Source organism: Artemia franciscana, chromosome 15, assembly GCF_032884065.1.
Source record: "Artemia franciscana chromosome 15, ASM3288406v1, whole genome shotgun sequence".
In the NCBI taxonomy this organism is placed as follows: domain Eukaryota; kingdom Metazoa; phylum Arthropoda; class Branchiopoda; order Anostraca; family Artemiidae; genus Artemia; species Artemia franciscana.
In genome coordinates, this window is record NC_088877.1 from 34,925,314 (window position 1) to 34,948,323 (window position 23,010).

Genomic DNA, 23,010 nt, shown 5'->3' on the forward strand with positions numbered 1-23,010 from the left:
CAGGCCACCTTGTCGATCTATGATTGGCCCTCTGGCCAGTTCTAAGCTCTTTTCAGACATTTCTTGATAAAAAAATATGCTTTAACTCCATTGGCTCATGAGCAAACCCTTTCGTGGTACCCCCAAAACATTTCACCCCATCTTGGCATTATGTGTCTAGCCCCGCGGCATCTATGTGGTATCCTTCATTATCTCTAAGGCATTTTAAACCTTTTCCCGCAAAAACAAGCTTTTAAATATAAGTTGAAAACCATTTTTATTTGAAAAGTGGAACTTAGCATTTCATTGTAAGAACGTGATAGTCCAAGGCGATTCACAATACTTTAACTTAAACATTTTAATTAAAAAAAACATTCTAATAAAGAATTTAAAACATTTCTTGAGTGTTTATTCTCTTTATTTCAAGTAGTCTTTTAAAAAATTTGAACTCTTGCCCCCTGAAATCCGCAGTTCCGATTCCACCAATTCCGCTCCAAGTTCCGACAATTCCAAAATTTCTATGCGGATGCCTCCGCGGTAATCTCTAGCTGGTCATCAACAATAGCTAGGTCATTATACGCTTTCGATCAATATCATTTGCAAATTGGAAGGAAAAATATCTACATCTTTTTTTTAATTGAAGATGAAATATTCCGACAAAGTTTATGTACATGATAAAGTTATCCCTGTGTTGACTGCTGACAATGAAAAATACTTGAATTATGAAAGAAGTCCTATTGGATATCGTGCTTTGTCTCCTGGAATACCAAAAAAATTCAACATTACTGATGGTGAATATGCGAGAGTAACATTTCCAGAAATGATAGTGCTCAGAGAGAACGCAAGTCTAATTAGTTGTTGACGAAGGCCAACTTCTTGCTAATAGTCCCGGTGAAACGTTGCCCATTGATCGATCCTATCGCCATCTTTCTGGCATTAGCAGTCAAATGAAGACCAGGCAAAACGACAAAGCGAGGTTGACGAAAAAACAAAGCACTAGCAAACATTACTGCTACCATCATGGGTTTACCGACAGATATAGTCCATTAGCGCAATTTTATCACCAATGTAGAGTATAGGGAGGTTTTTAAAGTTGTTTAAGTTGCTTAAGATCCAAAAAGAAAATGTCATACTTCTCAAGGGAAAGCGTGATGATGTATTTTAAGGGTGGATTTAAGACATTCGTTTTTTATGATGATATTCCACGTGCCATTTGCGTTATTTGTCCTAAATTTTGACTCTTTCCATCAAATCTACTTTTTAAAACTGTGAAAAACTTTAGCGTAAAGAGCAGGGCGTTGAGTAGGGAACAGCCCCTTTCATATACGGAGTAATTTCTGTTCTTTTTAAGTTTTAATGTCGCTCTTTACTTTCAGTTAAAATAAGCTTGTTTTTTCATTTAATTTTTGAACGTTTTCGAATTAATGCATATTTTGATTTTGGCTCTCCGCACAAGAATACTTAGAACGAAATTTGTATTTTTTTTTTTTTTTTTGGCTAAATGGCTTTTTCTTAGTTTTGATCGAACGATTTTGAGAAAAGTGGGGGAGGATGCTTAGTCGCCCTTCGTTCATAATTTCTTATGAACGTTTTTATTAATAAAAAATATACGTAACTTTCGAATTAACTTTCGTAACGAACTTCTATTTTCGCATATTTTTATTACTTACATGAGGGGGTTTGCACCCTCTTTAATACCACGCTCTTTACATTAAAGCTGAAATTTTGTCCCAATTCTTTAAGAATAACCCCTGAACCACAAAGGCCGTAGAAGAAATAGTTCAAATTACTAAAAATACTTTAGCGTAAAGAGGAGTTAGTTAGGAGGAGATGAGCCCCTCATATGCGAAATATTTTCCGTTCATTTGTTTTAATGCTGCTTCTTACTTTCACTAGAAAAAACTTTTTCATATTTATCTTTTCATTGTTTTTTTTATTTAAAATAATATTAGAAAATCCTGCCCCCCCCCTTCATGGAAATTCTCTCCTCCCATGACAAATTCCTCCATGGGATGATCCTCCCATGCAACCCCTTCCCCTCAACACCTCAAAATTCCCCTGAAAATGTCTGTACATTACCCAATAACCATTACTATATGTAAACACTGGTCAAAGTTTGTAACTTGTAGCCCCTTCCCCGGGGACTGTGAGGGAGTAAGTGGTCCATGTTTGTTACCATGTTGTTACCATGAACTGTTTGATAAAACTCACTTTTGTGCATGGGTAGCGCTGATGTGACTCCTTTTTACGCTTTTTCTGCAAGGTCTAGTGGGTTACCAGAACATCATAGGGAGATGTTTAATAGCTCGTTCTAACGAAAATTAAAATTTCTAGTGCCACTTTTCGACTGAACAAAGAGATTGGAGGGTAACTAGCCCTACTCCACAAAAGAATATCCTCCCCTTAAGTTGTCCGATCAAAATTATGAGATAACTTATTTTTTCACTATAGTTTAAAAGTATATTAACTATAATTTTGGTGGTGAAATGTTCCCCTCCGTAGTCCTTGAGAAAATAGGCTGTAAGTTCTGAAATTATGGTCCAACATCAGTCAATAGATTAAACTCGCAGTTCAATCGGTGGATTCTTGGACTTAAAATCAAAATGTCAAGAGTTGAATTCCTGATGGAGTTTTTTTTTTTTCAATTATGGTTTCACACCTTCTGAAGGCTGACGACAACAATTCTGAAACAATGCTTTTTTTCCTACTACACCCAAAAAATTACGATTAAGAAAGTTTACGAAAATTCCGAAAGTTGAGCGATTTTGAGCCAGATATATTCTTGATAATTTATGGATTAAAAAAATTGGCTTGACTTTTGTGTTACATTTTTTTTTAGTATTTCGAAAAAGTGTTAAATCAAGTTATCTGAATTTTTGAATTGATTTTTCTTTTGGCTCCCATAGCCTGCAAAGAATGGGTTGTAAGTTTTTTAATCTGTTCATTGTTCACATAAAGCGTAATGTTTTTTGAGGAGAAATATTATGACATTTTTAGGTTGTAACAGGGGTGAGAGGGAATTTTCCACGGGAAGATTTTTCCTTGGGAAGGAAAGTTTCAGAGGGACATTTCCTGGAGAAATTTTAAAAGGGGGAGGGGATTCCCTGGCAACGTTTGAAAACTGTCATAAATTAAATAAAAAAGTAACAACTGGAATTAAGGAGTAACATTAAAACATTAAACGAACAGAAATTATGTATTCTGCTTATGGGGTGAGAGCTACCCCCTCCCCCGGAAAAAATAAAACAGATTATGACAGTGTTGGTTCAACATTATATTTAAATTAAATAAAGAGAAAAAAGTATAAATTAGAAAACTAAGTTCTACTAAAAACTAAAACTACTAAAACTAGGAAAGCAAAGAGTAAAGTTGAAAATTAAAACGAACAAAAATTATCATTTCACAGTCTATCTTACATATATCGATACAGCTAGTATAAATAAACCAACTCGTGGTATTTTCCTATGCTTTTAGGATTATTAAAGTCGTATTTTTTTTATAATCATACAAACATAGGGCTTTTTTGAAATAGTTTTATCAATATAAGTTAGATAGACCGTTAAGAAATAATTGTTGTTCGTTTTAAGTTTAAACTTCGCTCTTTCCTTTCCTCTGAAAAACTTAGTTACTTTAAAGTAAAATTTAAAAGCATTAAAAAGTTTGCAAGCCAAAAAAACTATTCTATTGTCAAATTTGGGCAGCACAAATTATTTCATATGCACAACTTTTTACCCCACAGTTAAAAATATTTAGACTTACTTTTACGTATGTAGCAGCCAAGGAGCATAAAACCAATTTCCTATGTTTTTTTTCCCCTGAGTTTACTACGGTTTTGAAAAGAAGCAATTGAGTTGTTCACAACAAAGGTTTTTGTGCGCTTGAGTATTAATATTACTTATTTTTCTTTGCAAGCGGCCAGGAAGACGTTGGAAGCAACTGGTAACGGTGATAATCTTGTACACACTAAATATTTATATCTAGTGAAGTCCAATAAATCTTTTGTATACTAAGAGAAATTGCATATGAATATTCGCATAAGCTATTTTAAGTCTGTTTTGAGGATGAAAAAATAAAACTTTGCATTTTTCTGAATAAAACTTTGATTAACTTGTGCTTATTAGTTTACTTTTGTTGGGTTATATTAATTGTAAACTCACACTTTTCCGTTTTAACTATTTTACGTAGGTAGGATTTTGCGGAGATGATTTCACTGGGTTGAATTTTGCAGGGGCTAAATTTTGCTTGGATTTAGTTTTCCTGGGCTGAATTTGTGTTTTGAGTCTCTTGTCTGGTATTTTACACAAGTTGAAATTTATGAGAGGCATTCAAGTCACAGTCATATATTTTTCATGCCTTAATAATGGTTGACATTGTATAATTTTAATTGTATGGTCCTTGCTCAGTGCTGTTTTTTTTTTTTTTTTTTTTTTTTTTTTTTTTTTTTTTTTGCACATTGAGAAAAATTAAGTTTTATGCTGTCAAATTTAACTAACTTTTGGTCCATGAATTCCAGAACGTAACCAAATTTAATTCAATGTCCTGCCTGTTCGTATTTTTTTTTTCGACTGCTCGTTCCGTAAGAATACAAATTTAGATCAACCCATACAGATAATATAAATCAAGTAAAAATATAGGCATTTGAACGTGTCCACACAGAAGAATAAAAAATTTCCAAGATCATCACATCATATATATTTTTAGATACCTTATCTTGCATAGTTTGCACAGAAGGCGATAAAAGCGCGGGAAATCTATTGTTCCTTAGTAATTTGTTTCCGTTCTTGTGACAGTCCTTTGGTAAGTCCATAATTAGGTATCTTCAATAGCCTAGTGGTTGAGGGGTACTCGGCACAAAAATTGAAAAAGCGGGATTTTTCGACGAACATCATTCTTGCTTGTTTTGTGAAAATGTCCGGAGCTGAGACACTAGTGTTCTATGGTTTTAAGCTTAGTTATCCAAATACATAGATGGGGACGGTAAATTTTGCAACATGAATTTGCGCATGGGGTCTTCCAATTTTTAGTTTATACCCACCCTTGGGACTGCATATTAGTTACCTTTTTAGCATTTGCTCATATCTTTCAGCACCTAACCCTTTCCTCCCCCCATATGATTACCCCCACCTTAAATCTATTTCTATGGAGTCTCCTAACATGATTTTACTATTCTTGAATGTTGTGATCAGAGGTCTAGTTGCAAATTTTATACGCACTAGTGCTGCAAGTTGCAAATTTCGATGTACGCCAGAAAGGATGCAATTCGATTTTTTTTTTTTTAGGCTCAGCTGCAATCGTAGCAGATCAGTGCTAGTAAAATATAGAAAAATGGCTCATTTGAACACAAATAGAAAGCTTGAAATACACCTAGTGTTTCTTTTCATTTTGTCTTAGTGTTGTTTAAAGCTGCAGTCACAGTTACGAGTAGTCACAATTGCAGTCACAGTAGTAGTTGCAATAGTACTTGCCCAAAAAATTTCAAGTTCCTACCGTTTTATGTTCCTAAGATACGTCCTTTTGATAACCTGGATGCACATAGTTTCTTTTGATTAGCCGTACATAACATACAACATTCCCCCAAATTCTGCCTTATTGTTTTGAGTACACACAGCATCCAACATTTTCTTCCTTTCCAAATAACAAATTGTACGTGTAACACATGTACAAATACATAATCTGCATTTCTTGTCTCGTGGGCTGTGAAGACATGACATCCATGGAGACATAGATTCTAGTCCTGAGACTATTTGGAATAAAATACCTTTTTCTAATTTCTATTAGTTTTAAGGGATCATCTATGAGAGCAACAGGAAAATGATTGCCCCTCTATACCCTTTCAAAATCCCCCTCAACATGTCTTCAAAGTTTCAACTTAACATTCTTGGCCGTTCATTAGATATTGCTGCTGTGCCCTTTGACAACTTTCCTGCATATAGTATGTCTTGATTTTTTTTAAATCACCCCCCCCCCCAAAAAAAACACCCCCCCCCCCCCTTTGACAACTTTCCTGCATATAGTATGTCTTGATTTTTTTTAAATCACCCCCCCCCCCCCAAAAAAAAAAAAAATAACAATTGTTACCTTAATACCCTTAGACTTTTTGAAGACTCAGAATCAAACATTCTTTTATTTCTAAATCACTGCCCTAATATATAAGCAATACGTAAGTTTTATATATTACAAAGTTTGCCCCAGGGATTTATGGGACGAGGTCGTCATCGCCAGAGGCATAATTTTTTTGCTCTTCGACTACTTTAAACGAGACGACTATTCCACCAATTTTATCAGCTGTCTTCTGGAGGAGGGCATCGCCGGAGGCATGGTAGGGGTACTGGTTACCCTCTTACTGTTTTTTAACATCCCTTTCAGCAAAACCTAAAAGCCTAAACTTAATACCCTCGACAGTTCTCAATAAATTGCAGATACACCTTTTTGATAAACTGGATGAAAATCCAGTTTAAGATTATGCGCTGATTAAGATTATACTCGGAAAGAGGTACCTCCGAGGGCGCTTGACCCTTAAAAATGACCTAAAATCTTAAATAGTACTATCTGGCAAGTTTCACTTGCAGTCCATTACATTTTGGTCCTTTAAGCTGCATCTCAACCTAACTGAGCCAAAATATCAGCAAGTTAGTGATAAAAAACAAACAAAAACACTGTTAGCGAGTGAGTGTTATTTTTATTCGACAAATTAAATAAACTGTCAAAATTAGTCTACTGAGAAATAGTTTATCTATATATATAAAAATAAGTTGTCTGTGTGTCTGTCGAGTGAAGTCATGTTTTTGTGTCGACTGACGTCATGTTTTTCGACTGACGAAATTACAGACCAGGACATCGGGACACAAATGACGACCAGGACACCGGGACATAGGGAGTATAAATGACGACCGGGACACCCAAAGAGAAAGCGACCGGGACACAAGGAATGTTTGATTAGCAATCACCATCAACAAAGCAACGGGACACAAATGACGACCGGGACACAGGGAATATAAATGACGACCAGGACACTCAAAGAGAAATTACAGACCGGGACACCGGAATACAAATGACGACCGGGACAAAAATGACGACCGGGACACAGGGACACAGGGAATATAAATGACGACCGCGACACTCAAAGAGAAATTACAGACTGGGACACCAGGACACAAATGAAGACCGGGACACAGGGAAACAACAACAACAGGGACGCCGGGGGCACAGGGGGATATATAAATGACGACGAGGACACAGGGAATGTTCAATTAGCAATCACCATCAACAAAGCTTAAGGGCAATCATTAGAATAATGAGGTATAGATCTGAATACAGATTGTTTTTCCCATGAACAATTATATGTTGCATGTTCAAGAGTCGGTAAACCTGACAATCTATTTATATGCACAGACAATGGGACAGCCAAGAATTTTGTACATTCGCAAGTTTTACGTAGTTAAATATATATATATATATATATATATATATATATATATATATATATATATATATATATATATATATATATATATATATATATATATATATATATATATATATATATATATATATATATTTATATATATATATATATATATATATATATATATATATATATATATATATATATATATATATATATTATATATAATATATATATATATATATATATATATATATATATATATATATAATATATATATATATATATATATATATATACTAGCTGTTGGGGTGGCGCTTCGCGCCACCCCAACACCTAGTTGGTGGGGGCGCTTCGCCCCCCCCCCCCCCAAGCCCCCCCGCGCGCGTAAGTCGTTACGCGCCATAATAGTTACGCGCCATTGTAGTTGTGTCCCTATGTCCCACCTGTGAATATAGATATATATATATATATATATGGTTTTAACTACGTAAAACTTGCGAATATACAACATTCTTTGCTGTCCCATTGTCTTTGCATATAAATAGATTGTCAGGTTTACCGACTCTTGAACATGCAACATATAATGGTCCATGGGAATTTAGTTTTTTTGTCCCGGTCGTCATTTATATCCCCCTATTTCCCCCGGTGTCCCCGTTGTAGTTGTGTCCCTGTGTCCCGGTCGTCATTTATATTCCCTGTGTCCCGGTCGTCATTTGTATCCCGGTGTACCGGTCTGTGTATACATTCGTTTTTTAGTTTTGTTTTTCTCCTTTATTTTTTTCCTTTTTTTTTCTTTTTTAGTTTATTTAGATTTTTAGATTTTTTAGTTTTTTTATTAGTTTTTAGTTTTTTTTTTCTTTTTAGTTTTTTTGTAGTTTTTACCTTCTTTTTGGTTTTGTTAATTTTTTTTTTACTTATGTCCTGGTCGTCATTTATACTCCCTGTGTCCCGGTGCTTTGTTGATTGCTAATCGAATATTCCTTTTGTCCTGGTCACTTTCTCTTTGAGTGTTGTCATTTATTTTTTTCTTTTTTAGTTCTTTTAGTTTTTACCTTTTTTAGTTTTTTTTAGTTTTTTAGATGAAAATTTTTTTAGTTTTTTCCTTTTTTTCTTTTTAGTTTTTTATTGGTTTTTACCTTTATGTTAGCTTATTTTTCAGTTTTTTCCTTTTTTTTCGTTTTTTTTTTTATTTTTTATTTTTTTTAGTTTTTTACCTTTTTTTAGTTTTTTTAGTTTTTTTAGTTTTTTTAGTTTTTTAGCTTTTTTACTTTTTTTATTAGTTTTTAGTTTTTTTGTAGTTTTTCCCTTTTTTTAGTTTTTTCAGTTTTTTTTTAGTTTTTTATTGGTTTTTACCTTTATTTTAGCTTATTTTTCAGTTTTTTCCTTTTTTTAGTTTTTTTTTTAGTTTTTAGTTTTTTTAGTTTTTTACCTTTTTTTAGTTTTTTTATTTTTTTTAGTTTTTTAGCTTTTTTATTTTTTTTATTAGTTTTTAGTTTTTTTGTAGTTTTTGCCTTTTTTTTTAGTTTTTTTAGTTTTTTAGCTTTTTTATTAGTTTTTAGTTTTTTTTGTAGTTTTTGCCTTTTTTTATTTTTTTTAGTTTTTTAGCTTTTTTATTTTTTTATTAGTTTTTAGTTTTTTTGTAGTTTTTGCCTTTTTTTAGTTTTTTCAGTTTTGACGTCACCTGATCCAGTTTTTTCAGGTGACGTCACCTGATCCACGATCCACAGATCCACAGACAACTTATTTTTATATATATAGATAGTTTTTTTTTTACTTATGTCCTGGTCGTCATTTATACTCCCTGTGTCCCGGTGCTTTTCTTTTTTAGTTCTTTTAGTTTTTCCCTTTTTTAGTTTTTTTTAGTTTTTAGATGAAAATTTTTTTTATTTTTTTCCTTTTTTTCTTTTTAGTTTTTTATTGGTTTTTACCTTTATTTTAGCTTATTTTTCAGTTTTTTCCTTTTTTTATTTTTTTTTATTTTTTATTTTTTTTTAGTTTTTTACCTTTTTTTAGTTTTTTTAGTTTTTTAGTTTTTTAGCTTTTTTACTTTTTTTTATTAGTTTTTAGTTTTTTTGTAGTTTTTGCCTTTTTTTAGTTTTTTCAGTTTTTTTTAGTTTTTTATTGGTTTTTACCTTTATTTTAGCTTATTTTTCAGTTTTTTTCCTTTTTTTTAGTTTTTTTTTAGTTTTTAGTTTTTTTAGTTTTTTACCTTTTTTTAGTTTTTTTAGTTTTTTTAGTTTTTTAGCTTTTTTATTTTTTTTATTAGTTTTTATTTTTTTTGTAGTTTTTGTCTTTTTTTAGTTTTTTTAGTTTTTTAGCTTTTTTATTAGTTTTTAGTTTTTTTTTTGTAGTTTTTGCCTTTTTTTAGTTTTTTTAGTTTTTTAGCTTTTTTATTTTTTTTATTAGTTTTTAGTTTTTTTTGTAGTTTTTGCCTTTTTTTAGTTTTTTCAGTTTTGACGTCACCTGATCCAGTTTTTTCAGGTGACGTCACCTGATCCATCCATCCATCCACAGACAGACAACTTATTTTTATAGATATATTATATAGATATATATATATATATAGATATATATATATATATATATATATATATATATATATATATATATATATATATATATATATATATATATATATATATATATATATATATATATATATATATATATATATATATATATATATATATATATATATATATATATATATCTATATTCACAGGTGGGACACAGGGACACAACTACAATGGCACGTAACTAATATGGCGCGTAACGACTTACGCACGCGGGGGGGCTTAGGGGTAGCGCGAAGTGCCCCCACCAACTAGGTGTTGGGGTAGCGCGAAGCACCACCCCAACAGCTAGTAATCTAAATAAAACTAAAAAGAAAATACTAAAAAAACTAAAAAAGCTATAAAACTAAAAAAAAACTAAAAAAAAGGTAAAAAACTAAAAACTAAAAAAGAAAAAAAAACTAAAGAAAACTAAAAAAAGGTAAAAACTGCAAAAAAAACTGAAAAAGAAAAAAAAACTAAAAAAAGGAAAAAAACTAAAAAAATGAAAAAAAACTGAAAAATAAAGGAGAAAAAGAAAAAAAATAATAAAATAAAAACAGAAAAAAAACTAAAAAAGGTAAAAACTACAAAAAAAAACTAAAGAGAAAAAAGAAAAAAACTAAAAAAGCTAAAAACAGATAAAAACCAAAAAAGAACTAAAAGAAACAAAGGAAAAAAACAAAAATTTCATTTCATCATATACCAATTCAAAAACGAATGTATATACAGACCGGGACACAGGGAATATAAATGACGACCGGGACACTCAAAGAGAAATTACAGACTGGGACAACGGGACACAAATGACGACTCGGACGTGTGTGTCGACTGACGTCATATTTGTGTGTCGACTAACGTCATGTTTGTCAACTATAAGTGACGACTGGGACACAGGGACACAACTACAACGGGGACGCCGGAGGGCACAGGGGGGATATATAAATGACGATGGGGACACAGGGAATGTTTGATTAGCAATCATATTCAACAAAGCTCAAGGGCAATCATTAGAATAATTAGGTTTAGATCTGAATACGGATTGTTTTTCCCATGGACAATTATATGTTGCATGTTCAAGAGTCGGTAAACCTGACAATCTATTTATACGTACAGACAATGGGACAGCGAAGAATGTTGTGTATTCGCAATTTTCACGTAGTTAAAAACATATATATATATATATATATATATATATATATATATATATATATATATATATATATATATATATATATATATATATATATATATATATATATATATATATATATATATATATATATATATATATATATATATATATATACTAGCTGTTGGGGTGGCGCTTCGCGCCACCCCAATACCTAGTTGGTGGGGGCGTATATATATATATATATATATATATATATATATATATATATATATATATATATATATATATATATATATATATATATATATATATATATATATATATATATATATATATATGTATATATATATATATATATATATATATATATATATATATATATATATATATATATATATATATATATATATATATATATATATATATATATATATATATATATATATATATATATATATATATATATATATATACTAGCAGTTGGGGTGGCGCTTCGCGCCACCCCAACACCTAGTTGGTGGGGGCGTATATATATATATATATTTATATATATTTTTAACTACGTAAAACTTGCGAATATACAATATTCTTGGCTGTCCCATTGTCTGTGCATATAAATAGATTGTCAGGTTTACCGACTCAGGAACATGCAACATATTATTGCCCACGGGAAAAATAATCTGTATTCAGATCTGCACCTCATTATTCTAATGATTGCCCTTGAGCTTTGTTGATGGTGATTGCTAATCGAACATTCCCTGTGTCCCCGTCATCATTTAAATATCCCCCTGTACCCCCCGGCGTCCCCGTTGTAGTTGTTTCCCTGTGGCCCAGTCGTCATTCGTGTTCCGGTGTCCCAGTCTGTAATTTCTCTTTGAGTGTCGTGGTCGTCATTTATATTCCCTGTGTCCCGGTCATCATTTTTGTCCCGGTCGTCATTTGTGTTCCGGTGTCCCGGTCTGTAATTTCTCTTTGAGTGTCCTGGTCGTCATTTATATTCCCTGTGTCCCGGTCGTCATTTGTGTCCCGGTGCTTTGTTGATGGTGATTGCTAATCGAACATTCCTTGTGTCCCGGTCGCTTTCTCTTTGAGTGTCCCGCTCGTCATTTATATTCCCTGTGTCCCGGTGTCCCAGTCGTCATTTGTGTCCCGATGTCCCGGTCTGTAATTTCGTCAGTCGACAAACATGACGTCATTTGACACACAAACATGACGTCACTCGACACACACAAAGAGACAACTTATTTTTATACATATATATATATATATATATATATATATATATATATATATATATATATATATATATATATATATATATATATATATATATATATATATATATATATATATATATATGTTCACAGGTGGGACACAACTACAATGGCGCGTAACTAATATGGCACGTAACGACTTACGCGCGCGAGGGGCTTGGGGGGGGGGGGTGCGAAGCGCCCCCACCAACTAGGTGTTGTGGTGGCTTGAAGCGCCACCCCAACAGCTAGTTAGGAATATTATTGAGTTGTACAAAATGGGTGATTTGCAAACAAGCGACCTGTCATACTCAAAGGTCATTGGCATATCTTCGTTCGTTCTTTTATTTGCTTTGGTATCTTTGATTTCAGATTTCAGGTGCTTCACGAAGCTTGAATCTGATCAACTTGGTGAAAAATTTGACAGCCAAGCCATGGCTAGTTAGAATAAAGCCAAGAAAGATAGTCTTCTTAACAGGGAAAGCCGGCATAACTTCTAAGAATTTTATAAAAACTATTCATCTCAATTGCTCATAGATAGTCTATCTTTCTTCCTAGGGTTGAATAAAGGTAGATAGGTATTGAGGAAGATTTGAGAGCCCAGCCATAACTAGTTAGCATAAAGCCGAGATAGATAGTCTTTGTGTGACGAAAAACTGGTATAACTGTTTCAAAACTGTAGAAAAATGATTTATTTCACTTGCTCATAGATAGTTTTATCATCTATCCTAGGGAAGAAATAAGGATAGACGTAGAGTAAGGATAATTCAAATTGTGTATCAGTCCTGTGAGCCATTTGAAGGGTATTGGAGCAATATTGTTTAAGTTACTGTTAGATTATCATCTCGTTAACGCTTTCAGAAAGGTCACCTTTCCCAGTACAAACACAAAGCAAGATGTATGACCTATGGACTCTAGAAAAATGTAGAAAAATGATTTATTTCACTTGCTCATAGATAGTTTTATCATCTATCCTAGGGAAGAAATAAGGATAGGCGTAGAGTAAGGATAATTCAAATTGTGTATCAGTCCTGTGAGCTATTTGAACGGTATTGGAGCAATATTTTTTAAGTTACTGTAAGATCATCATCTCATTAACACTTTCAGAAAGGTCACCTTTCCCAGCACAAACACAAAGCAATATGTATGACCTATGGAACAAGTGTACTTTTCTCGTCTATTCAGCCATTTCACTAATAAGGTTATGTTTTAAAGCTGCTTTAGCAGATGTCTTCTTACCACAGAATATATAGAGCTCGTCTTTTCAGTTCCACTAAGGCAGCTCAGGAGTCAAATACTGTCAATAAAGTCCCTTGGAAGAGAAAAAGCCAGCTCATGCACAAGAAAAATTTGGTTACGAAATTGGAGGAATAATTCCTTCTTTTAATACCCTTCCGTAGCTAACGAGTGTTACAAAAGTATCACCAGACCAAACATTTACAAAAGAACTTTATTTCTAAAGCTGGAAGCAACATGAACTGCAATACAAATGTCTGCTTTGTGTGTGCTCCAAAACTCAAGACTAAGAAGAGATAAAGGCTCCATGTATCCTTCTCTGGGCAATATACCAAAATTGCAACGACCAGGGAAACCTCATGCTAATATTATGTTAATGCTCCTGCTCGTACTACCAAAATTGCTCCAAAACTCATAAAAAAGGCCACTAAGTCAGCTCTGGCCAAAGAACTTCTGAGAATTGATTGCCAGGAATCACCAAGTTTGATGCTTCCACTATATGTCGTACTGACCTTCTAACTTTGCTTCCCCTTTCGGCTATGGCAACCACTACCCAATGATGAAAGTTAGCAGGCATATCAGGGACCAGACGAGATTAAATTAGAAATGGTCTCTTCCCCGATTCGATCATCTGGGGGGGGGGGAAGCGAGTGAACAAGATAGTTGAAAGGAATTTTATTTGCCGATAAAGCAAATGATTGTTCTTCTTAGGTAGGGCATTTGGTATAGGGGTATGATTCTTGTTCAGGATGCAAGAGGTCTCAGATTCGAATCCTGGACCACCCCAATTTTTACATGAAGAAGATCCGAAACTAGATACGTGATCGATATAGCGATCGCTGAAAGTTGACAGGCGTATCAGGGCCCGATTAGATTAAATTAGAAATATTTTCTTCTCCGATTCGACCATATGGGGGAGGGGGTGGAAGGACGGTTAGTTTGGAAAAATTAGAAAAAACGGGGTATTTTTAACTTACGAACCGGTTATTGGATCTTAATAAAATTTGATATTCAGAAGGACCTCGTGTCTCAGAGCTCTGATTTTAAATACCGACCAGATCCGGTGAAATTGTGGGGAGTTGGAGGGGGTAGCTGGAAATCTTGGAAAACGCTTAGAATGGAGAGATCGTAATGAAACTTGGTGGTAAGAGGCTCTTGACTCTTACAATCTCATAACAAATGCCATATGAGCTCTTTGATATTATTTTTGCATTAAGCACAAGTTTATTGTCGTCAATCTATTTCAGGATACGATTGTATTCATGAGTAATATCTATTTGAAGCTCATTTAAAGATTTATCGCACACAGAAGCAGCTTTCTCATCAGCGAACGGTTCATTTGGAAAAGATGAAGCTGTAGTACAATACAGCTTTTTAATATAAAACAGAAAGAAAAGAGAGCCCATAGTTGAACCCCGAGGGACATCAACCGATGATGATAGTGGAAGAAAAGAAGACACAGAATTATAAACTAAAGTAACTTGTGTTCCATCAAAAACATATGATTTTACTAAATCCAATGCTTTCTCACGATAATTCTGCGTCTTCTTTTCTTCCACTCTCGTCATTGTTTGGTCTCTCTCAGGGTTCAACTATGGACTTTCTTTTCTTTCTATTTATATCAACGCTTAGAAAATTATTAAGACTTCTTCTGCTACTACTAATACTTCTAATGGGTCACCGCAGCACCAAGCCACCTGAGGCCGACACAGCTAAGCACGCTCCTCCTCCATTCCAGTCTATTCAAAGCTTCCCTCTTTATACCCCTCCCCAGGAAGTTCCAATTTCCTTTTACTCTTTCTTTATTACCCTCTCCCACCCCCAGATGAGTACGACCTGCTTTCTGTTTAGCCCTAGACAGTTTGCCGAAAAAGGACAATCTTCGGTAATCTGTCATCCTTCATCCTCAGAACGTGCTCTAGACATCTCAGCCTTTCTTTCATTATAGCCATAGAAAGTGGGATTGGACCACATTTTTCGTACAACCTACTGCTTGAAAAACAGTTAGTAAAACGGGTACCCAGAACAAACCGTTGGCAATTTCTCTAGAAAACATCTAGTAAATCTTCATCCGCTTTTCGGAGCACTTGATTTAGAGCCGTCGGTCCCGCTTATGCTAGTTTGGGCACTTCCAGAATTGCAGACTCATCTTCCTATTCTTACAAACTTTTTTCTAACCGTAAAAACACCCTGAGCCTTGGTTATTCTACTTTTAACATCTTCACAGCTCCAACCGTCTTTACTAATAATATTACCAAGGTAAGTAAAGCTGTCCACCTGATCAATGTTTTTGCTACCCAACTTCACCTTTTCATCGTCCATTACTCCTAGCCTTAGTGACTTAGTCTTCCTAATATCAATTTCGAAACCTATTCTAGCACCCTGAACTCGCACAACTTCTGAAAATTCTTGCAGTTTGCTGATATGTTGGATGCTTAAATTATCAGCATAATCTATATCTAGCAGATTTTTTACTTCCCGAATTGATTCCATGTTCTCCCATTGCCTTTGCTGTGCCCCCTAAGACAATGTTCATCAAAATTGTCCATATATGTGGGGATAGAAGACAGCCCTGCTTAACTCCTGATGCAATACAAAACCAGCAACTAGCCTCATTTCCAACATTAACCACAGCAATGTTGTTCTCATATATTACACTTTAACGTATTTGTCTTGTAGGCTATATACTAGAAGGATAAGATCTTTGCTAAAGCTCTTCTATCAACAGAATTGAACGCTTGCTTAAAATCTATTAAACTGAGGACCAAAGGTGTTTGACAACTAAGGCACTTCTCAATTATTGACCTATGAGTGAAAATTTGATTGACACTTCCTCTATCTTTTTTAAAACTGCAATGTTCGTCTCTTAAAACTTTGTCTACAGCATCTCTCAGTCTAAAAAGTATCATATTACTAAGTAATTTGCTGCCTAAAGATACCAAACTAATGCCTCGATAATTACGACACTCACTCGTATCACTTTTCTTATACAGTGGTTTAATTAAGGTTTTCCTAAAATCGATAGGTACTTCTGCTTTTTCAAAAATCATGCTCGTAATCTTCAGTAATTTATTTCTAACCTCAGAGCCACATTATTTAAGAAACTAATTTACCACACTATCAGCACCTGGAGCTTTATTATTTTTCAATCCTTTTAGTACTCTCGCTAATTCGTCCTCGCAAAACAGATCTTCCTTCACATCCAAGGTATCACAAACTTTTTCATTTTCTTCTATATCTTTTCCTGCAACTATATCTTGGTTTAGCACATTCTCAAAATGTTCCACCCATCTCTCTTTAATTCTTTCCTTGTCACTTATTGCGGCCTCGTTCCTATCTTTAACTGGGACAAGTCCGGATTGACTACTTCCTCTCAATTTACTAACATGCGAGTAGAATATTTTACTTTCATTATTAAAGCGATATTTTTTTTTATAATCATACAAAAATGCGGCTTTTGTTTGAAATAGTTTTATCGATATAAGTTAGTTAGACCGTGAAGAAATAATTGTTGTTCGTTTTAAGTTTCAACTTCGCTCTTTCCTTTCTTCTGAAAAACTTAGTTACTTTAAAGTAAAATTTAAAAGCATTAAAAAGTTTGCAAGCCAAATAAACTAGAGAGAGAGAGAGATCGGTATATTTAAAAAACTATCGTAGCATAGCTAAATTCAGTTTTTTCACAAAAATCATACATTTAAACACAAATCACACACTACAACTCAGCATTAAAAATTGATGTGAAGAAAGGCACAGATGAGTTGGCGTAACGATTAGTTCGTACTTTAGGGGGTACAAGTTTATTTTGTAACCAAGTTCGGCTATTGGGAGGGGCTGGTTCGGGTAGTATTGATCGGTGGCTCTTATTGGCTAGGACGGATTTTCCGAATTGCTGAATAAGGTGTTCAAGCCGGACTTTAAGTGGAGATAAATTTAATTTAGCGAGGGCTTGATCATAGGGTATGTCACGGTTTCGGAGTATAATCCTTGTTGCTCTTTTCTGGACGCACTCTATGTCGCGTAACAGGTACGCTGTGCGGATAGCAGATGGACCCCACACCGGGCACGCGTACTCGAGCAACGGGCGAACATAACACATGTAGGCATGGAGAAGACTTTCAGTATCACACCCAAAACGCCTCATTTTGGTAAGTGTCTGAAAGCTTGCATTTGCCTTGTGGACGGTTAAATTAATATGGGCACTGAAACTATTCTATTGTCAAATTTGGTCAGCGCAAATTATTTCATATGCACAACTTTTTACCCAACAGTTAAAAATATTTTGACTTACTTTTACGTACGTAGCAACCAAGGAGCATAATATCAATTTCCTATATTTTTTTCCCTGAGTTTACTACGGTTTTGAAAGGAAGCAATTGATTTGTTCACAACAAAGGTTTTTGTGCGCTTTAGTATTAATATTACTTAGTTTTCTTTACAAGCGGCCAGGAAGACGTTGGAAGCAACTGGTAACGGTGATAATCTTGTACACACTAAATATTTATATCTAGTGCCCAATAAAAAAATAAGTCCAATAAATCTTTTGTATACTCAGAGAAATTGCGCATGCATATTCACATAAGCTATTTTTAGTCTGTTTTGAGGATGAAAAAATAAAACTTTGCACTTTTCTGAATAAAACTTTGATTAACTTGTGCTTATTAGTTTACTTTTGTTGGGTTATACTAATATAAACTCACATTTTTCCGTTTTAACTATTTTACGTAGGTAGGATTTTGCTGGGATGATTTCACTGGGTTGAATTTTGCAGGGGCTAAAGTTTGCTTGGATTTAGTTTTCCTGGGTTGAATTTGTGTTTTGAGTCTCTTGTCTGGTATTTTACACAAGTTGAAATTTATGAGAGGCATTAAAGTCACAGTCATATATTTTTCATGCCTTAATAATGGGTGACATTGTATAATTTTAATTGTATGGTCCTTGCTCAGTGTTTTTTTTTTCTTTTTTTTTTTTTTTTTTGCACATTGAGAAAAATTAAGTTTTATGCTGTCGAATTTAACTAACTTTTGCTCCATGAATCCCAGAACGTAACCAAATTTAATTCAATGTCCTGCCTGTTCGTATTTATTGTTTTTTCCGACTGCTCGTTCCATAAGAATGCAAATTTAGATCAACCCATACAGATAATATAAATTAAATAAAAATATAGGCATTTGAACGTGTCCACACAGAAGTATAAAAAAATTTCCAAGATCATCACATCATATATATTTTTAGATACCTTATCTTGCATAGTTTGCACAGAAGGCGATACAAGCGCGGGAAATCTATTGTTCCTTAGTAATTTGTTGCCGTTCTTTTGACAGTCCTTTGGTAAGTCCATTTAATTTTTTTTTGAAATTAGGTATCTTCAATAACCTAGTGGTTGAGGGGTACTCGGCACAAAAGTTGAAAAAGCGGGATATTTCGACGAACATCATTCTTGCTTGTTTTATGAAAATGTCCGGAGCTGAAACACTAGTGTTCTATGGTTTTAAACTTAGTCATCCAAATACATACATGAGGACGGTAAATTTTGCAACATGAATTTGCGCATGGGGTCTTCCAATTTTTAGTTTATACCCACCCTTGGGACTGCATATTAGTTAACTTTTTAGCATTTGCTCATATCTTTCAGCACCTAACCCTTTCCTCCCCCCATATGATTACCCCCACCTTAAATCTATTTCTACGGAGCCTCCTAACATGATTTTACTATTCTTGCATGTTGTGATCAGAGGTCTAGTTGCAAATTTTATACGCACTAGTGCTGCAAGTTGCAAATTTCGATGTACGCCAAAAAGATGCAATTCGATTTTTTTTTTTTTTTTTTTTTTTTAGGCTCAGCTGCAATCGTAATATATCAGTGCTAGTAAAATATTAAAAAAAAGGCTGATCTGAACACAAATGAAAGCTTGAAACACACCTAGTGTGCTTTGATTTTGTCAAAATATCTCCCTCGGAAATTCCTGAAATTAATCGTAAGTAAAAGGAATCAGTGTCAAATGAAGTTGCAGTCACAGTTACGAGTAGTCACAATTGCAGTCACAGTAGTAGTTGCAATAGTACTTGCCAAAAAAATTTCAAGTTCATACCGTTTTATGTTCCTAAGATACGTACTTTTGATAACGTGGATGCACATAGTTTCTTTTGATTAGCCGTACATAACATACAACATTCCCCCAAATTCTGCCTTATTGTTTTGAGTACACACAGCATCCAACATTTTCTTCCTTTCCAAATAACAAATTGTACGTGTAACTCATGTACAAATACATAATCTGCATTTCTTGTCTCGAGGGCTGTGAAGACATGACATCCCTGGAGACATAGTTTCTAGTCCTGAGACTATTTGGAATAAAATACCTTTTTCTAATTTCTATTAATTTTAAGGGATCATCTATGAGAGCAACAGGAAAATGATTGCCCCTCTATACCATTTCAAAATCCCCCTCAACATGTCTTCAAAGCTTCAACTTAATATTCTTGGCCGTTCATTAGATATTACTGCTGTGCCCTTTTGACAACTTTCCTGCATATAGAATGTCTTGATTTTTTTGAATCACCCCCCCAAAAAAAAAATAATAATTAAAAATTGTTACCTTAATACCCTTAGACTTTTTGAAGACTCAGAATCAAACATTCTTCTATTTCCAAATCACTGCCCTAATATATAAGCAATACGTAAGTTTTATATCTTAGAAAGTTTGCCCCAGGGGTTAATGGGACGAGGTCGTCATCGCCAGAGGCATAATTTTTTTGCTCTTCGACTACTTTAAATGAGACGACTATTCCACCAATTTTATCACCTGTCTTCTGGAGGAGGGCATCGCCTGAGGCATAGTAGGGGTACTGGTTACCCTCTTACTGTTTTTTAACATCCCCATCAGCATAACCTAAAAGCCTAAACTTAATACCCTCGGCAGTTCTCAATAAATTGCAGATACACCTTTTTGATAAACTGGATGAAAATTCAGTTTAAAATTATACGCTGATTAAGATTATACTCGGAAACAGGTACCTCCGAGGGCGCTTGACCCTTAAAAATGACCTAAAATCTTATCTGGCAAGTTTCACTTGTAGTCCATTACATTTTGGTCCTTTAAGCTGCATCTCAACCTAACTGATCCAAAATGTCAGCAAGTTAGTGATAAAAAAAACAAAACAATAAACACTGTTAACGAGTGACTGTTATTTTTATTCGGCAAATTGAATAAAGTGTCAAAATTATTCTACTGAGAAATAGTTTATAATCAACATAACGTTTAATTATTTATACCCCAACAAATGAATAAGAACAGTCCTGATCAAGGGTAAAAATAAAAAGAGTAGAAAATCAAAAATTACTTTTTCGAATAACAGGTCCTGGGCTAAGTTAATAATAGACCTATCCTCTCCTTCACTCCCATCATGTGCAGGTGCCATTTGAGAGCTCATCAATGCTCATTCTAATTAGGAATAATAGTGAGTGTACAACATGGGTGATTTGCAAACAAGCGACTTGGCATACTCAAAGGTCACTGGCATATCTTCGTTCTTCTGTTATTTGCTTTGGTATCTTTGATTTCAGATTTCAGGTGCTTCACGAAGCTTGAATTTGATCAACTTGGTGAAAAATTTGAGAGCCAAGCCATGGCTAGTTAGAATAAAGCCAAGAAAGATAGTCTTTTTAACAGGGAAAGCCGGCATAACTTCTAAGAATTTTATAAAAACTATTCATCTCAATTGCTCATAGATAGTCTATCTTTCTTCCTAGGGTTGAACAAAGGTAGATAGGTATTGAGGAAGATTTGAGAGCCCAGCCATAACTAGTTAGCATAAAGCCGAGATAGATAGTCTTTGTGCGACGAAAAACTGGTATAACTGTTTTAAACTGTAGAAAAATGATTTATTTCACTTGCTCATAGATAGTCTATCATCTATCCTAGGGAAGAAATAAGGATAGGCGTAGAGTAAGTATAATTCGAACTGTGTATCGTCCTTTGAGCCATTATGTGAGTATTGGAGCAATATTTTTAAAGTTATTGTTAGATCATCATCTCATTAACGCTTTCAGAAAGGCCACCTTTCCCAGCACAAACACAATGGAAAATGTGAAGATGTAATATTTAAAGTTGTTTTTAGTGGGTGGAAGGTTTTTTAACGATTTTTTCCTATGGAATAAGTGTACTTGTAAGTTGTTCAGAGAGTTAAAAGTTAGTAGGATTCTTTCCATGTGCTACTATAGTTGTTTCTTGGCCTCTTCTATCACTTCCTTTTCGTAATTCGATATATTTACGAGGTCAATCTTAACTTTTCGCGTCAATTCAGCCATTTCACTAATAAGGTTATGTTTAAAAGCTGCTTTAGCAGATCTCTTCTTACCCACAGAATATATAGAGCTTGTCGTTTCATTTCCACTAAGGCAGTTCAGGAGTCAAATACTGTCAATAAAGTCCCTTGGAAGAGAAAAAGCCAGCTCATGCACAAGAAAAATTTGGTTACGAAATTGGAGGAATAGTTCCTGCTTTTAATACCCTTCCGTAGCTACCGAGTGTTACAAAAGTATCACCAGACCAAAAATTTACAAAAGAACTTTATTTCTAAAGCTGGAAGCAACATGAACTGCAATACAAAGGACTGCTTTGTGTGTGCTTCAAAACTCAAGACTAAGAAGAGATAAAGGCTCCATGTATCCTTCTCTGGGCAATACACCAAAATTACAACGATCAGGGAAACCTCCTGCTAATATTATGCTAATGCTCCTGCTCGTACTACCAAAATTGCTTCAAAACTCATAAAAAAGGCCACTAAGTCAGCTCTGGCCAAAGAACTTCTGAGAATTGATTGCCAGGAATCACCGAGTTTGATGCTTCCACTATATGTCCTACTGACCTTCTAACTTTGCTCACCCTTTTGGCTATGGCAACCACTACTGTCATCTAAGCACAACAGTGAGTTTGTCTGGTCTTCATTCCCTAAATTCCATCATAAAAGTGAGAACCCACATATAGTTGACATAGATTTGCTGGGAGCTGACTAAAAATCTTACTCGTCAACATTCTTGAAAAATCTGATAATGTTTCATTATTGATGGAGTCATAGTCCTTAAGAGTTGCATAACGTACAGAATAAGTGAAAACTTCAAATCGACATCAAACACTTGTATTTTTATCAACATTCAGTAGAACTTTTTGACTATTTCTAGTTGTTCCGTAGGGTGGGTAAAAGACCTTTTAGCATGTACCTTCTAAACCTTCCTGAAAATGTCAAAAATGAGTACTTGTAAGGCTGATTGGAGGTATTTTCTAATAAATTAACATGAAAAGCATGATTTAGGTTTCAAGCAGCTTTCCATGGCTTAAACTTTGATTTTAAAGAAATACTACGATTACCTCTTAGATAATTATCTACTGGATCCGATCCTATTTTCTCTGCTGAGACAATCCATTCCACTATTAAGTTTCAAAAGTG

General features: G+C 34.1%; 2 protein-coding genes across 3 annotated transcripts in view; both read left to right on the plus strand.

The window, feature by feature from the left end:
* Positions 1 to 4,092, plus strand: part of LOC136036403 (prominin-1-A-like) — a 106,113-nt gene extending 102,021 nt beyond the window's left edge. Inside the window, exon 17 of the mRNA XM_065718610.1 lies at positions 3,892 to 4,092. Coding sequence (XP_065574682.1) covers positions 3,892 to 3,922 — 31 coding nt within the window. The 3' untranslated portion in view covers positions 3,923 to 4,092. The remainder of the gene's footprint in view (positions 1 to 3,891) is intronic.
* A 14,677-nt stretch (positions 4,093 to 18,769) lies between these two features.
* The window catches only part of LOC136036402 (interferon-induced very large GTPase 1-like), a 97,002-nt gene continuing 92,761 nt past the window's right edge, over positions 18,770 to 23,010 (plus strand). For both annotated transcript variants that reach the window (XM_065718608.1, XM_065718609.1), the window contains exon 1: positions 18,770 to 18,891. The gene's annotated coding sequence lies outside the window, so the exon portion shown is untranslated. The remainder of the gene's footprint in view (positions 18,892 to 23,010) is intronic.